The sequence below is a fragment of the Necator americanus genome, chromosome I, assembly GCF_031761385.1.
Source record: "Necator americanus strain Aroian chromosome I, whole genome shotgun sequence".
Lineage (NCBI taxonomy): Eukaryota > Metazoa > Nematoda > Chromadorea > Rhabditida > Ancylostomatidae > Necator > Necator americanus.
This window is the reverse complement of record NC_087371.1, coordinates 23,664,490-23,682,355: the sequence shown is the minus strand read 5'-3', so window position 1 is coordinate 23,682,355 and position 17,866 is coordinate 23,664,490. Positions and strand designations below refer to the sequence as shown.

General features: G+C 41.3%; 4 protein-coding genes across 4 annotated transcripts; 3 read left to right on the top strand and 1 right to left on the bottom strand.

The window, feature by feature from the left end:
• Positions 1-6,240: 6,240 nt before the first annotated feature.
• On the bottom strand, positions 6,241-10,045 carry RB195_006646 (uncharacterized protein; the record flags this gene model as incomplete). The annotated part of the gene is made up of 2 exons (XM_064179843.1): positions 6,241-6,404; positions 9,952-10,045. The coding sequence occupies 2 exons, from the start codon at positions 10,043-10,045 to the stop codon at positions 6,241-6,243; spliced, it is 258 nt and encodes an 85-aa protein (XP_064036768.1).
• A 1,621-nt stretch (positions 10,046-11,666) lies between these two features.
• Positions 11,667-15,432, top strand: RB195_006644 (uncharacterized protein; the record flags this gene model as incomplete). Its single annotated transcript, XM_013441897.2, has 4 exons — positions 11,667-11,720; positions 11,788-11,953; positions 14,629-14,737; positions 15,261-15,432. The coding sequence occupies 4 exons, from the start codon at positions 11,667-11,669 to the stop codon at positions 15,430-15,432; spliced, it is 501 nt and encodes a 166-aa protein (XP_013297351.2).
• RB195_006645 (uncharacterized protein) lies at positions 14,673-15,165 on the top strand (the record flags this gene model as incomplete). The annotated part of the gene is made up of 2 exons (XM_064179842.1): positions 14,673-14,737; positions 15,021-15,165. The coding sequence occupies 2 exons, from the start codon at positions 14,673-14,675 to the stop codon at positions 15,163-15,165; spliced, it is 210 nt and encodes a 69-aa protein (XP_064036767.1).
• Positions 15,433-15,746: 314 nt separating the features above from the next.
• RB195_006643 (uncharacterized protein) lies at positions 15,747-15,977 on the top strand (the record flags this gene model as incomplete). The annotated part of the gene is made up of 1 exon (XM_064179841.1): positions 15,747-15,977. The coding sequence occupies one exon, from the start codon at positions 15,747-15,749 to the stop codon at positions 15,975-15,977; it is 231 nt and encodes a 76-aa protein (XP_064036766.1).
• Between the last annotated feature and the right edge of the window lie 1,889 nt (positions 15,978-17,866).

The window sequence follows — 17,866 nt, the reverse complement described above, 5'->3', positions numbered from 1 at the left end:
TTGATGTCCGATTATAAAAAACTATAGGGGATCGTAGATTGCAGAAAAGGGTGGAATCCCGTTCATTTCTTCCTAATCGCCGTAAAAAACGGCCCTGAAAAAGCGGCTTCGAACGTCCCGGGGCGCTATTTTCTTCAACGCGTTCGATTGGAGCGCGCCAGCCTTGTGCACGCGCCGCATTTTCGGGGCCATTTTTGACGGCAGTCAGGAAGAAATGGACGGAATCACCCTCTTTCTCACAATCTATGACCTCTTACAGGCATAACCCACCTGGAAACCGTACCACACCATTCGTGGGGTTATGCATTTAAGTCGATCAGAATTATTTCTTATTTTATGATTAGAGATTTTGGGTCACTTCGCCGTAATGATGTGAGGTAACTAACCATTTATGTTTGTCTCTCTGTCTTGTAGTCCTTGGTGTATTACTCGTATCGCATAAGTTGAATGCAGTAGAGCTGATTTCTTGGTGGCTAATTTTTGCCCTGTAGTTGCTTGCCTTTTCTGTAACTTGTTACGCTAACATGGTCTCAAATGATATTTTCAGTGATTTTTGGGAATTACAGGAATTTTTTAAGGGACCGAATACGTTGTGTTGTCAGATTTTCTCCAGAGGCACCAGCCAGCGCAGGTACGGTGTTCAAAAAATCTGGAGCTTCAGTAACGAAGTGTTACAGTGTTCTTATGTGAAGAACAAATAGCACACGTTAATAAAGCTGAAACAGAATCACACCAGAGTTATATTCTTACATAGATACCTCATCTTGTGTTTTTCAATTAAAATATCCTTCTTCGTTCCTTAAGCAACATTTAGGTGATGGTTGAAATCCATAAGAATTCGAAAATGGTAATGCTCATCCAAGAAATTTCGCTTATTGGTTACTGGCTAGCCTCATTTGAAATCAATGCTGCTTTTCATGATGTCTGTGAATTCTCTTTTCTGCACATGTCAGCTTTCGTGAGATATAATGCTACTCCGATAGCAAAATATCTAACTTGATAATCCTCAGAAACAATATATTCATCTCCGTTTTCTTCAGTGCACTTTTTTGCTCTCTCCTCTTTTTCAGAGCCGTTTTAAAGGTTGTTTGCACTTATTTAACACTTTTATTTATTTATTGAACTGATAATTCTAAGGAACCACTGCAGAACTACTAAGGAAACATTTTGCATCGTTTGCTCGTTCACTTGTAATGTAAATTTTGAATAAACCTTCGATAAGTGAAAACAGAAAAAATGTTCATTGAAGTTTTTATGACTTCAACTGCTTTTAGTTGTGTGACTATACATACGTACATAAACAAGCACTACCAAGACATTTACTCTACTATCTTCTCTACCAAATCCATACTTAGCTCCCCTTCTCTTTTTTCTGTCTTCTTCTTTTCTTTCCTTTCATATTCCGCCTCAGTCTCATAGACTTGAACAAAAGTTTCAATTCATCTGATACGAAAGGGATCATGGAGGCCTTAGACAACGGAAGCGTTCCTACTTGATACATGAGAATACATAGTTTGTTATAAAACACTTTCACGGCAAAAATTCTTCCGTTCTACAGTAATGTAACAGTCGACTTGAAGAGAAGCTCAGATAAGGTGGCACAATGTCACTCAAAATATTCAGCGTCATCCGCGAGAAGGTAACGCGAGGATTGGAGTGGGATAACGTGCTGGTGAAAGCTGATAACTGCCAGATAGCCCATCTTCGTTTTTTTTTCTTGTGACACAGTTCTGATAACATCAAATCAATCAAGCGGAATGCTAGTCGGATTTGTTGAAAAGGTTGAAAAGATCGGTCTCTGAGCCAGGACAAGACTATGTTCATGACGAATGGTTTTTTGATGCCTCATTCACGATAAACGGAACGAATATATATATATATATATATATATATATATATATATATATATATATATATATATATATATATATATGTTCCAGTTATGTACACATAGGTCAGAAGATTAGCATGATGAACGACCTGACCTCCGAGCTGGGGAAAAAGAAACGAGCTGATTGGGAAGCACACAAGAGCATTGGAGATGTACTGAAGAAGAGTAAGAAGATCCCGACCCTTGCTCACATATTCAACATCACCGTTCTTCCTGCTTTGACTCCCCTGGTTCCCAGAAGGAGAAAGAGATTTCAGCATTTCTGCGCTAATTCCATCGTCTCCCTCAGGTTTTCCTTCCTTCGTTTTTAGGGTACATACCACAGCTTCAGAATCCGTAGATGATTCTTCGGTGACCTTATTACATTCTTGGTGTCTGTCGGTCGTTGGAGATGCACGAGTTCGGGGACAAACGACGCTTGCCAGTTCCTCAAGGTGTTAAAATGTTCCCTCCGGATGGGCAGGGATGCTTTCCTGACAACGACTCCGTTGGGAGTGTTTAGAACAGCCGAACACCTTTTCATCTTACCGCTCTACCGTCTTAGCCGAGCACAGGCGTTTCTCGGGCTCTTGTCCTTTCACGCCTTTTCAAACTCATTCGCTCTCGACATCCATTCTTTTCCGCTTTCCTTTTGCAGTTGACGACGCAGCGAGCATTGAACCTAGGGCTCCTCAGACGCCTTTTCTGACAGCGTTCCGCTAAATTGACGATGTTGGGATCTTTTCATCAGCTGATGGAGTTAGGGGTACAGATCACGAGAATAAACGTTACCTAAATTTCGCTAAATCGTTGTCTGAAAACGCGATTAGAAATGGCTTTTCAGTTCGAATTCTTCTGCCAGGCACTTTATAGCACGCCGGTTTCCTCAACCGCCCAATCACTCGTTTTACTTGAGCAACTTTAATAATCTTCGTTCGATCTTCAGCAAGCAACTTCAATTATCTTCGCTCATTCGTTCGGGGTGTGTGTAAAGAGGGTCCCGGAGGAATTTCGAGCATGTCCTGATCATGTCTCGTCAGAGCAATTAGTGATGGTGCGTGTCCTAAAGTGATTCACTTTCGTTGACACCTAAATAGCTGACTCTGCTTACCTACCGCTAATCATACGCCGCATCACCAGCTAGGATATAATTCACTATCTACTAAATTGTCTTGGAGAATAAGACACACCCACTGCAATTTTGTGATGTGAGGTGATGTAAGCGTGCCAGAAGCAGAGGAAACCCTCAAGTGAAATATGAGATAAGGATGTATCTAATAGCTTCAAATTACGTACGTTTTTCGTTAAAATTTCGTTAAAACGGAACATTTCAGCTTTCAAAAGTAACGGTGATGAGAATTATCGTTATCCTGTAACTCTCAAGCTTTTTTGTAGCTAGATTTATTTCCGGACAGAAGGACCTTCTGTATCTCCTACTTCTTGGAACTTACACGAAGAAAAAGAGTTTAAATTTGATAAAATTTCTAGATTTTCTTCTTTCTGAAGGTAATATAAACCCATCTCACTAATATAAACTCACTCATCTAGGACGGTTGTCTGCGTCTTCATGAGCGACTGGAGCCCTCGTCGAGGTATGTTCGCGTATCCGCCGGCATATCCACTGAGTACATTTTGTCTTGGAGGCATTCGCGGAGAACCCGCCGGGACCCTCTTTACCGTTCCCCATTCGCTCGTAGCTACTGCAGGGATGGTGCATTACCGACTTTAACGCGAAAAGTTCAAGGCCGTTTCCCAGGCCATACGCCACTTTTCAGGACAACTAGGAGGAACTGTGCGTAATAACGCTCATATTCGTAATCTACACAACTAGTCCTTTTTTCGTGGTGAGATCTCAACACAGTCGATTTCGTAGTATGCTGCCTTTAAAGAAGAGAAGTTCATGCATGAGTTGTTGGCGTCCGAACAGTTGTGAAATTGGCTCCTACAAGGTGTCAATTAGTCAGCATCAAGAACTGTACCACCAACATTAATGTGTTAAAAATTGAGATCATTCGGGGTGTGACTTTGCGAGAACGACTGAATCTCTAAACAGGTACAAATAGTAGCAAAAGGTACAAATAGTTACACCAAACAACCCGACAACAACAAAGCGCAATGAGATAACTGGCGGAGTTTTTTTTTTGAAAAGGAAATTATTTCCCTTGAGATCCTCAGATCTTGGACGAACTGAAAAACTAAAATCTGTTCATAACAAGCGAAATATGGTTTCAAATTCGAACCTAAAGCAATAGAGTACCTAGCTTTCAGCAATATTTTTATTTACTTATTTATTTATGGGGCGTGCCCAGAGTAAGAGGCAAGGAGTGAACACAAATAAACAATAGGAAATCCAGCAACGAGAAAAGAGTAGAATGAGAATAAGCAGGGATAAGTCACGCGGACAGTAAAGCAAGGGACGATTTAGTAATTTCAAAAAGCACATAAACTCGACAGGGTGGGAATGAAGACTCTTGGAAAATAAGAAAGTGTAGGTAAGCTATAAAAATTAGTGGCTTCCAAGTACATCAGTCAGCAAGATGCCCTCATAAAATTAATAGGTACAACACCGGCAGTTTGGCAAGCAGGTATACTGGCTCACTCCGCTCAACCGGTGAGTAGAAAAGGAAGCACTAATATTATAGGCTAGACAAAAAAGTAAAGGGGAATAACAACAGTGCAGAGAAGGTTCAAACAAAAGATCAAAGGAACTGCGCATAAGAACTGCGCATAAAAGCGCATTGGACTGATCCCTGCAAGGAAAGCAGAAGTAAATAGAAGAAAAACGTAAAGTTGAAAAGAAGAACCAATCAAGCTACTAGTTACATAAATAGTAAAGCAAAATACAACACCGAAGACGAAACAAAGGCATCCAAAGGTCAAATAAAGACGAAATCGAAGGAAAGATTATAAAATCGAAAGCAGGGAGCAGGCGGTCTTGCTTAGAATGCCATACGAACTGACATTTTTGCAGAGGAAGATGAGGAGATGAACTGTCCATCGGGAGAATCTGAAAAAGGAACAGAGAAATTAGAGAAATTCGAGGTTAAAAAGTCGAACTAAATCAACTTGACTCAACCTTCGTTTAAAAATCCTGATGCTTTCGGCCATAAGCACGTGTAAAGGAAGAAGACGGAGCCATTTGGCGGTACGAACGAAAAGCGAGTAAGAGAGATGTGGAAATTTTCTACCATGGTCTCTGTTATAAATTCCAAACCCCCCTATTCTGGTACTGCTATGTCTAAACACCCAGTATTTACTGTTTGACGGTGACAGTTTAGTTTCGTCTCTGAGGATTCGAAAGGAAAATACTAAATCTGAGACTATTCTTCTATAAAACAAAGGTTTTAATGCTAACGTATTCAATCGATCAGCGTAATTGGGTATGTTTTGGTACTCATAACCAATTCTAATAAAAACTAGTCTCGTGAAGGTTTTTTGGGCTTTCTCAGTCTTAGCAATGTATCTTTTGGCGTAGGGAATATACTTTACATTTCACATTTATTTACCATTCGGTGTCCTACAATCTATTCTCAGTCATCCATTTTTGTCGATATTTCTTTTGTATTATTCTCTGAGAAGTGTCTACTATTTTTTTCCCGAACTGTCTTATCATCCTGCTTTTGGTTTGCTCCTTGTTTGGGCTGAAGACAAATATCACATTTTGAGATCCCAAAGATTTGGGAATTTCTTCAACGAATTCAGATTTTGAATATGACATATAAATGTATACCACTGGATTGAACGTTCAATTTCTCACAAACAAGTCAAATTATACTTGCTTTGACTGTGCTTGAGGTTCTTCTCGTGGGACCTCAGGAAGTGATCTTTCTGCTCAATCCAACAGATGAGCTAACCAAGAGCAGAGTGGCGAGAATGGTCCCAGAAACAACTGGAGAAAATTGCATAAAATAACAAGAAAAGTGTCATCAAAATGGCTTGACGTGACTGGGGAAAAGTTCTAAAATATCGAATTGTAATTGAATCCGAAATGTAAGACACACTGGTGCAAGATTTAAGTACAACTTTGAAAGTGTTTCACCGTGTTTCGTTTTTTTTCGAACAGACATGAACTGTGGTTCATCTATCCAAGTTTCACCTGTCCTTAATGTCGCTCCAAAAAAGGTAATCTGCCGTAAATCTGACAGAACATAGCTTCCTAAAAAAACCTCCGCCAGTTATCTCGTGTGCATTGTTGTCGTCGGGTGGGACGTTGCTGTGATGTAATTTTTTTTGCCACTATTTGTGCCTGTTTGGGATTCAGTGGCTCCCGAAAAGTAATATTCCGAATGTTCCCAATTTTTACCTCATTGAACCTGGTCATATATTTATTGATGCGTCACAATTTTGCGAAAAGCTGAAGCTGTTGAAGTTTAAACGCTCACGCCTTTGAACTCAGCTAAATTTTCGTTGAATGGATCTCTGCATGATGTAGTGGTAGGAGTATGTAGTTCACGCTGTGAAGGAGACGGATCACGCACTTTCCCTCTACATGTACAGAAAACGCATGCGAGATAATCCTGTGCGTTTTCGCCACCTGAAAACAGTAGTATATTCCTTAGAAATAATAATGAGATGAAACCCACAACATGAAATTAACCACAAAAATATACGGAAAGTTAAGATGCCTCACGAATTCCTTCTTTGGATATTCCTATATTCGCACACTTCTTTTTGAAACTTCATCGGCTTCAAAATATCAATGTGGTCATTTTCATTGTTGACACCTTATAGGAGCTACTTTTAGAACTGTTCAGACGTGAGCAACTCATGCATGAACTTCTCTTCTTTAATGTCAGCATACTACGAAATCGACTATGTTGGGATCCCACCACGAAAAAAAGACTAGTTGTGTAGATTACGAATATGAGCGTTATTATGCACAGTTATTCCTAGTCATCCTGAAAATTGGTGTAAGGTCTTGGAAACGGCACCGATTTTTCTGCGTGAGACCTGATAATGCGCCACATTTGCACAAGCTGCGAGCGAATTGACGAAAATCGTTGAAGTTGCCTCAGCAGTCTATTCAACGAAACCGAATGCTTGGGCTGTAGAAGGGACCGGCGCGTCATAAAGTGCTTGCAAGAAAATCCAAACTCAAAAGCCGTTTCCAACCCCGTTTTCACACGACGATCTGAGCGAAATTTAGAGTGGTAGCGTCCATTCTCGTGCGCTGTGCCTCTATCACTATCAGTTCATGGAGAGGTCCCAATGTCGTCAAGTTCGTGGCACGCTGCACTCAGGCTACACATTCCGCGTGCCTGGCGTCCGGTTGCAGCAGGAGAACGCTGCTGTCATTCTGCAAAATACGGACGTCTAGTCCTGTATTGACGATCGACAATTTGAGAGAAATTGTGAGTGATCACCCTCATACTCGTGATCTACACCTCTAACTCTATGTGTCCATGGAGAGATTCCAACATCCATAACTTCGTGATACGCTGTCTCTAAACCACACATTCCATGTGCCTGCTCACATGCTGCTGCAACAGAAGAAAGCCGTCATCATTCTGCCAAACACTGACATCTTCATCTGTAGTGGTTCTACAGAAGTTAACACACTAGTCATACTCTAAACTATCGGGGATTCTTGAAACTGATAGCTTATTCTTGTTTAAGGGTTGACAGAAATTGCGCAGTCTGCGGTATCTTCTAATAACCAAACCGCTTCAGAAGTTTCTCGAGAGCAGCGCTATTTGTTAGATGGCAAAAATCTGTTTTCGTTCAAAAAAAAAAAGAATAGAAAAATTTAGTTGCACATTTAAAGAAGAACAGAGATCTAATTTCTTGTTTCGTAGCGAAGTAGCCATATTGAGTCCTTCTCTGTTTAGATTTAGATCGACTTGCATATTTTCAGCTAGTCAGTTATTGGAGATCAGGAACGTTAGAATCCACTGGAAAAGTTTTGTGTTTTTACAACAAACCCTTCATCACAATCATAATCCTTTACATTCCGTCTATGCGCATAATCAGTTTCATTTGTAACCAATAACTATCCGGTGGCGAATTTTGTGAAGGGATTAAAACTTTCTTTCAAAAAATGTAACAGAGATGGCTTTAGGAGACCCGTAGATGGGCACACTGCTGAAATGTGTCATTCTAGATGGAGTGGCATGTGCTGTTAGCATAGCTTTTGTATACATAATCCTGCGGCGAATAGAATCCGGTGAGTTCTTTTGCTTGATATAATCTAAGGAATACTGTTGTATCATATACTGTGGGGCGGGTGTAGCGTAGCAGTTAGAGGTTCCGCTTCCTGCACGATCGATCGGAGGTTTGAATCCGCCCGAGTGCTCACCAAGCCCTTCATTCCTTCCGGTTCGATAAATGGGTACCAGACCTGTTTGGGAAGATAAAACCAATGACTTGACACATCGGCTGGCCCCCGCAAGTCATTGTATAGGCCAGTTACACGTTCGTGAATCTCAAACGATTGAATTGAAGTGAGCGTGGGGGCGCATCCCAAGCGGATTGATTAACACCAGAGACTTTATCCTTTATCCTTTTTATCATATGCTATATTAAATAATCCGCTATAGTGAAAGTTATAAAGTCAGAGTCAGCAAGTCTATTTCGGAATATTTTTGTACTAGCGGATGGATGTTTGATAAACCAAATCATATAACTTACATTCAGGCATCAGTACGAAGATCGTTGTCCGTCCTTCACAAAGTTCTTCGCCTGCACACTATAATTCTTCATTTGTTAAAATGATGCTGCTGTATAGGGAACAGGTTTGCTTTTTTTCGTGGACTCTTGCGTCTTCTGCACTTGTTTTTGAGTGGTGAGGAGCGAGAAGGAATCAAGTATGAATATTGAGGTGGAAGAACGCCGGTCTCTGCTGCAAAGTGCTGTTAGAAGTAATCAAACTAAAAGACACGAGCTTCTCTACAAAATTCTGGTCCCAGAAGTGAGATTTTGATCTACTGTTAATATATCGTCAATTAAAAAAAAACTCGATGGTGGAAGTATAAGGAGAAAACCGGCACTACTCGGAATATTTCATTAGTTGCCCAGTACCGTGTACTGTTAGATTTGAACACTAAGCCGTTTTCATAGTTTCCAAATGCCAGCTTTGTCCTGCTGCAAAAGCGTCATGTAAACTAACTAGCTACTTTTAGATCCATCTTAATAGTTTCAGTAGCCAGTTTTTAAATCGAGTCAAAATCTCATCCAAGTTTTGATAGCTATCTGTGAAGTGACAATTTTGCCACAGTTCTAACTGTTCAATCGAACACAGTACGACTTGCTTGGAATAAGACTTGTAGTTGACCTTGATCTGACAAGCATATTTGAGTTGCAGACTCAGCAGGTGCTGCCACCCGGTACTGAGTTTCGTGAAATGAAGGGTAACCTGTAAAGAAGCAAACAATGCATCTAGAACGGTTCATGTTGACTGAAACTGTTCAGGTACACTGTTCGGTGATGGTTCGTGTCGGTAGCGTTGACGACGGCGGTAAGTGGATCTGCGACCCGTTCCGGTATACTATTTGCCTTCCTCTTATGAGTATAATGCTAATATAACGCAAAACTGAAAAATAATGTTAACTAGCCAAGAAAAAGTAGATTTCACGTTTGATTACCATTGTCGACTTAAGCTCGACTAGGATTGCACGATCGATAGTCTGGAACCCTTTCTAGACATAACCAGTCCTCATATCCCTTTGGAGTCCATGAATTAGATCCAGACTTGTAAAAGCAGTGACTTGACACATGACCTAACCCCCGCAGGGCAATGTTAGGCTAGACATGTATTCGTAAACCTCAAGCGCATTGAATTGAAATGAATGTAATTGCGCATTTTGTGGATTGATTGATTGATTAAAGATTGATTAATGCTAGACACGTTATCCACATTGTCCTTTGGAGAGGGACGATGGTCCCGTATAGTATTTTGGTACAAAATCAATATCCATCAAACAAAACCTATTCCGATGACGTTGTCTATCTCATTGAATTGTTGAATTATAGACTGGGAATCTCAATGTGATGTCCTCCAGGCAATCTTCTTGTGGAAATTTTTGGCGTTGAAATAGTCAACAATGACCGCGTAGAAATATTATCGTATTATCTTCTCTATGAACCTTCTCTGAAACCATATACTTGGACTTCCACTTCCTTGTGACTTGTGTTGGAACGCAAGCGACGAAGATAATCAAATGTGGTGCTGATCCACATCTCATCTACAAACACCCAGTCGCCAGTTGTTCCATAGAATCGATGTTCATTGTCCCACCCGCATCGACTTTGTTATGTGTTTCTCTTTTGTGGTGACTTCTCATGTTGGCTCATCCTTTTCATATTATTCTCAACGTGTTCCAAGGTGAGCTTCAGGAGCTGAGCTTTTCTACCGTTGCTACTTGAATATATGTATATAACGTATTTGGGTGATTCTTCGTATGGTTACAAAGAAACACGTAAATTCGTTATATACATACCAGTCTGAGCGTCTGGCTAAAGCCGGACTTCAGACGTTCTGTGGTGTTTGCTTCGCTCGCCTTCACTGATCAACGAAAATCAATATTAATGCCCTTTTCTATGAAAGACTGGTGCATCTCCAACAATCTTTCTTTCTTTTTTATATTATAACTAAAAGCAAAAGATTTCATAGTCTTCTTTCTAAACGCGTCAGTTCTACATTTGGAGAACATTTGAACTTCAGCTTCAAACGTTCCATACCAATATAATCTAAACAAAGTTTAAAAGTATCACGCGAAATATGGGGTTTCCTCCTGTTTTCCTCAAACAGTTATCAAAGAAGGATGAGGACGAAGAAGGAAATAGGCACGCGGAGGAGTCGTAAAGGTGAAAAGCAAAGCGCCCAGTCGCCACGGCTATGAAACGGCTGCGACCGTCTATCTTTTGCTTCTTGCACACGAAGTTATCACGCGCAATTTCGACGCCGGTGGATCCCTCGCACCTCCTTCTAGAGGTGTCCGGCGACGGCGCGCCAATCGGACGCCGGTGGACCCGTCGCACCCCATTTTATAACTTTCTGGCGCCGGCACAAAAAATCCGACACCGGTGGACCCGTCGCAACCCCTTCAATAGGTATCTGGCGCCGGCGCACCAATCTGGCGCCGGCACACCAATCTGGCGCCGGCACACCAACCTGGCGCCGGTGGACCCGTCGCACCCCATACTATAGCTCTCTGACGCCGCCGCACCAATCTGGCGCCGGTGGACCCGCTGGACCCCCTTCTACAGATATCTGGCGCCGGTGGACCCGTCGCACCCGCTTCTATAGGTATCTGGCGCCGGTGGACCCGTTGGACCCCCTTCTACAGGTATCTGGGGCCGGTGGACCCGTCGCACCCCATACTATAGCTCTCTGACGCCGCCGCACCAATCTGGCGCCGGTGGACCCTTCGCACCTCCTTCTACAGATATCTGGCGCCGGTGGACTCGTCGCACCCGCTTCTATAGGTATCTGGTGCCGGTGGACCCGTTGCACCCCATTTTATAGCTTTCTTGCGTCGAGAAACCAATTCGACGCCGGTGGACTCGTCGTACCCCCTTTTTTGAATTTCGTGACTGACACGCACAGACAGACAGACAGACAGACACACGTGACAGAATAAGCCCGTTATTTTATATATATATATATATATAAAATAATATATCATGATATATATCATGACCAAATTCTTTGTTCGTTATCATGATCATGATATCATGATCATGATATTCAAAGAACGGAATATCAGCAGTTTTAGCTCTCAGCAGCAAATTTTCCCTTAGGATTCCTCAAAGGAGCACTATTTTTTCGCTTGGACTCGGAAACGACGTTACATTTGAAATGCAACTGCAAGAAATAAGTAATAGTTGCTGTTATATTTTCGGATTCGATAGGGTACGTTTTTTTTTCAAAAGCAGTTCGCATAGTGCTAAACAGCATTTGGAAATTAACTGTATTTCAGAGGGAACTACAAAATACAAAAGACAAACTCACAAAGTTTGGTGGTGTGTGGAAAAAAGCCACGATAAGCAACATGACTGACGAGGAAAATGACATTTACACGTTGGATGACCTTATGAAGCTTCAAAATACCACGAAAATAGAAATCCTGAAAATGGACATCGAAGGTCTGTCGAGGAATATATAAAGAATGTAATAATGAAGTTCTACCTTCATCGCATAAGTGTATGCTCTGCAATCTATTTCGCTTTTGGGAGCTATTATATTGGGTTGAGGAATGATTCTTGCCAATTGAGTGTTAGACACGATTCAACAGAGAATTATTTATTCTACCGAAAAGTCTTACTGTTAGAAGCAAGCGTGCGTTGGGATTTCTTCAACAGACGGTCTTAAGAGAGGGGAGCGCGCAAGTGGTCGAAGTGGTGAAGGAAAGATATGGAAGGAGCAACGAGAAAAGCAGGAGAGGGTAGTTGCTGTTGAGTAAACTCATATCAAGGGGTGCAAAATTTTGTTTTAATCATCTGATGCTTAAGAAAAAACTGTACCTGTAGAAAAAATTAGCTATAAAGTACTTCATAGGGTAAGATGTTCTCTACTAGAATCTTGTTTTACCTTTTCTACCCTTTTTTTAGTCTTTCAAAAGCTAATTGAGAAAAACTTGAAAAATTTTGCTGAAAATTCCTTTTTTTTCGAATGACATCCAAACCCTCTGAAGATTCTGAAAAGTTAGATATTTCACAGCGTAAATCTTCTTCTATAAAACGCACTCGTTGCTTGCTTTTTTAAGTTTTTGGCGCCAAGTTCTAAGTGGTTATTTCAACGTAGCAAAATCCTACCACTCCAGCAGGCATACAGAAATCAAGATTCTGGTCGGGATCGAAGCACTGACCGTTTGTTGCCATTCACAAAAAGTAAAATCGTGTGCAGGGTGGTAGAAAACAAGTGGTAGTGCTTTTAGAACGTACTCTGCGTCATTGGCAGTAAATTTTTTTTTCGTTTTGCAAAAATCAAAATTTCAATTCTGTCGATCTCTTGCGTATCCGTAATCAGTGTGAAAGAAGAAGAATGGACGTCGAATACACAATGGGAGATTTTGTATGTTTTTACCTCATATGTGCAGATATGTATTGACATGTAATTCTTGCAAGTTGTTTGCGGCGTCTATATTACTTTATGTGCTTTTATTTCACTTGCAGCACTATATATTAGTTACATCATGTATTTTTGTTTCCCGTATAGCACTCTATATTAATACCTTTAGCCATATTTATCAGCACTTATTATTTTATTTTATTTATTGGACGTCCAATTTCCTTTGAGTATGTTTATTGTATTTAATTTTTGATTAGTATATGACTATATTAGGAAGAACAAGATGGTGGAGAAGGTCGGAAGGTTTATTCCTAACTACATTCTTGACCTCCCTGTTATTATTCTACTTATTCTCGTTTTTTCAAACCTTTGAAACTAAGTGGCAAGTTGACAAAACGGAGCATTTTCGACTCTTTCAATCTGGAATTACTTGAGGTGATAAGGCCGCTGAGGCTGTTTCTGCGGTTTGAGTTATGCATAGAGAGCATCGTATGACGTCGAAAAGCCTTTAAAACGAACAACAAAGATTGAAAAAAGGAACAAAAAGGAAGAAAAAACAAAAGAAAAAACCAATAAACGGTGAAGAAAACTATTGAGTTGTGGTGAGAAGTTGTTGAAAATGATGGGAAAACAGCAGTGGCAGCAATAAAAACTGCTAGTTAAGTAGTCGCAGCAATGTTTTTTTTTTGGAGTGCCGATTGGAAAATTTGATTTGTCCCTCTGTCCGCGACATCTGAGTCGCCCGGTTCATGGTCCGTATTCGTTGCTGAAACCCCCATCTTTGAAGCACAAGAACGATGCCATTTTTAAGCACTGCCACTTCTGGCTCAGCCTCAGTGGTCTTATCGTTCTGATGTTTTGTTTATCTGAATTTTGAAAAAAAGCAATGTAGGTATAGAGGACGATTTATTATAATTTATGAATAAATAATATGATAATAATAGTGATAGTAACAATAAATATGAATAATTTATGGATAAATACGTGGCTTAGCCCTTATTTTAATTCCAGTCTCGGTCATCTGTAACTTCAACAATTATGGCCAGGGTCAATTGGGCGTCAAGAATTTTCTCAACAGTCGGGGTCGTAAGAGGGGTGTGGAGCCCGGAGCGGAGTAGTTGGCGGAAGAGGAAGAAAAAATTAGACGAGCAAGAAGGAAAAGAAGGAAGTGGATGTTAAATAAACAGGGATACAAATTGTTGGAAAGATGGATGGTGTGATGTTTTTTTAAACGATTTTGCTAGTATAATTTCACATCTTTTGGTCTGAGACTAGTTTTGCAAAATACCAAACAAATGAACGATATTAAAGTTAGGACGGATGCGAAGAGATCATGAGCACGAAAACAAGAAAAAGAGTATAAATCATACAATGTACTCTTAACTAAGCCTGGCTCAGCCTTGCTTCACAGTAAATTGTTCTAAAAAATGTTCACCTTGATATGGAAAATAGGGGCCGCTTATAAATGTCTGATCGTTACCTGCTCGGGGCGGCCTTGCTTTCACTAAACGCAGTCAGACATTCGAGTGTGTGCCTTGGGAGCGGATGAGCTGTATAACCTGCACTGTTATATGGCAAGAGCCTCCCTTATATTGCAAAAAGGTGCTTTTGTCCAGCACCATGTCAGAGCCCATACCCTGAAAGAACAAATGCCTGAGGGAAACATGGAATCTTTGGCAGCAAACATCCGTCTAGTAACGTTGAACTGGCGGTCGTTGTCAAGTGAACTTTAATAAGCTGCTCTGTCCAGATTACTGCGTATCCGCATGCACCATTTGCTGCATTGCAGGAAACATGCAGGGATCGTCATCAATATCGGCAATTACACCATCTACTGCGTCGCTACTGTTGAAAGAAAGGTAGGAGGCCGCGCAGCAGTTGTGAGAAATGACTACAACAACCTGTTGGAGGAGTTTGGATCAACGTCGCCAAGATGCACCTTCTTACAATTGTGAGATCGCAGAGGGCTCAACACTGGATCGTAAGTGCCTATGTACCAACGGAAACCGAAAGTATTAAGTTGAGTCGAAAGTTCTCGGACAAATTGACAATATTTTTATTCACTTTGCAATTTTCAAACGATACATGTAAATCATTTGAAGTATGCCCCATTGGGATCGATGGTCTTCTGCCAACGTCTAGGCAGATCGTAGATGCTTTTGCTCCAGAACGCTGGGGACTGTTCTTTGAAGAACTGCTTGAGTGCCTTTCTGATGTCGTCGTACGTTTGGAAGTCTTGACCATCCAGATGACGCTGGAGATAGGAAAAAAGACTGATGATCTCTAGAAATCATCACTACCACATTGTTCGAGAACTTTCGACTCAACCTAATACTACAACAATGACGCGTTTTATGATGAACTCAATACATTTATATCCAGGATACCAAGTCAACAAGCAACAGTTGTCGGAATTGATGCGAATGCAAAGATAGGCATAACTGACAGTTCGATCTGTTTGGAAAATGATACTATCCCACGAAGCAGAGATCGGATATTGGCGGTCGTTAGATCTTTGCAAGCAGACGAGCCTCATCATTGTGTCTTTGTTTAAGAGGAAAGAGGAGTCATCGACGGCATCAGCTTACGTGGCAAGGGACAATCACTTTTACGCCAGAAAAACAGCAAAAGGCCAACTATTGAGCTTCTATTCGTTCACGTTCTGACAAAAAACATCCTTTTGTCAGACATCCAAAAAGCCAGAGCTTTGTGGGCGTCGCAATCAATGCCGATCACCGCCCAGTTCTTCTCAGCTTGGTACGGTTAGAGAAAAGGAGTCGTGGAGTTCAACGTCAACCGAAGCTCATCTAGGTAGTTCTGAAAAACGGTGAATGCAGAAAGTTTTGCCAAACATTGTCGATTAGGACTATGGACCAAGACGCTGACTCTTTCACTGGATGCATTCAGGACGCTGCGAAAAGAAAAAACGCTCCCTGTTTTAACATCAAGAAAGAAGTTCGTCTTTGGATCTGCGGAGATGAGACAAACGTATTATACAATTCTGGATGGGTAGTCCGCACTACTAGTGAGTTGAGCCAGGAAAAGCGTCTGAGAAGGAGGTTGCGCCATCAGCTGAAACGTGGTCGTGAGAAAGAATGAACATTAAGAGAGAAGGAGTTCGAGAAGGCGTAGGAGGAGAGAAACCCGAGAACAACGTATCCTCTGCTAAGGCAGGATAAAGCAAGATAAGCAAGCATCCGCAAGATAAAGGGGTGTGCGATGAGCGAGATATCATCGACGGAAACGAAGGTTCTTGTCTGTTTCCTGATGCGAAGAATAGAAAATTTGGCGGAGACAGTGGAATAAGCACAAAAAATGCTGAAATCTTTTTGTTCTTCTTGGATTCGTGAGATGACGAAGGTCTTCTGTTCATTATCAACACGCGAAAGCTTACCTGACTCGTGGAGACACGCTACCATCTCCTCTCCACAAAAAGCAATAAGTCACAAAATTCAGGAACTACAGAGACCTATCATTGTTGTGTGTATTGTACAAACTTTTGGAGCGCTTGATCCTGGATAGGCTAATCAAACATCGCGAACAACCCACCTGCGACGAAAAACGGCTTTCGCACTGGTCGATCACTCTCCTCATCGATGCCGTCTTCTGAACCCGCTTTGCACGGGCGGAGTTCCAGTTTGTACGCCTGGTTAACCACATGAACAGAAAAACAACTGCTACTGTTTGCGGCAAATTACCAGCCGGATTGTACTACACTCTTTGAAGTTGAAACCGGAATATCTGAAACTGTCCCGCTGATGTTGTTTTAGGACTGTTTGCACGTTCCTTGGTCGATCTCGAGTACGCCGACGATGTTGTAATATTCGCTTCTAGCAGCGCGAAGTTTCAACATTGCTGCTAACCTTGTATCGAGATTAGCTGCAGCCATCGGATTGCGAGTCCGCCTTCATAAATGCAAGCAGATGTGGATCTCTTTGAGATCCTGAACGGGAATCATTGTGGACGGACAATCTATTGAACTCGTCATTAAAAACCGCCTTCGCTTCTTTGGTCACAATGCGAGGAGATCGTCTGATCAAGTTGTTCTGAGGATGCTCCCAGACTCGAACTGGTAAAGGCCTCCTGGTCATAAAAGTTCTGGACGGAAGTAATAAAGGAGGATCCGAAGACACTTGGCGCTGACAGGTAAGGCAGTCCAGTCGAGACATAAGGCTCCGCCAATTTTGGAATAGCGACGGATGTGTAGATTCAATGCGAGCTCTGACCAAAGATCATACATGATTTGCTCGGATGTGTTCAGAGACGACACACCCCGGCGAAGATGCGGATAGAATCGTAAGGTCGTTACACTCAACCGCCGATTAAGTCTAAGACATTGATTATGAGAGAAGGAATCAAAACGAGTGAGTATCCAGTATTTACAGTCAGCTGCAAATTTGAGGACAAATCAGCGAATACTTAGTCGAGTATAGATCATTATAAATAACGTGAAGAAATTGTGAAGATAATCAGGCGGGAATAATGCGTTTCAAATGCACGCACCTAAACAAAATTTTTATCCTTCTAAAAATTCAACTCGCTATCATTACCATCGAATCTAAGTACTACGAATTTTTATATTATTATTTTTATAAAAGAAATAGAACTAATCAGAGGCGACTTCGCATTGAGTATCAGGAGGCCATAGGAGACAAAGATTACTTTTCTATAGCTTGCGCATTGCTTCGACGCTCTTCCGCTAGCGGATTTAATATGTTGAACATCCAGAAGGCTTAACGTCGAAAATTCGCCCAGGAATGAAAGACAAGGCCACAATGATGTTGTTCACTCTCAGTCGATGGCGCAGTGCAGGGGGGCGTCCTTTTTATTTTAGATGGTCAAGGATCAATCCCTGACAGAAGTGGGATTTTTGCATCTAACACTAAAGAATTTAAAGAGCACATTTCTAAACCAACAATGAAGAATTTTTCTATTATCTTTTGAAAAAGTAGTCTCGATACTCTCTAGCAAAAAAAGACATCTACGAC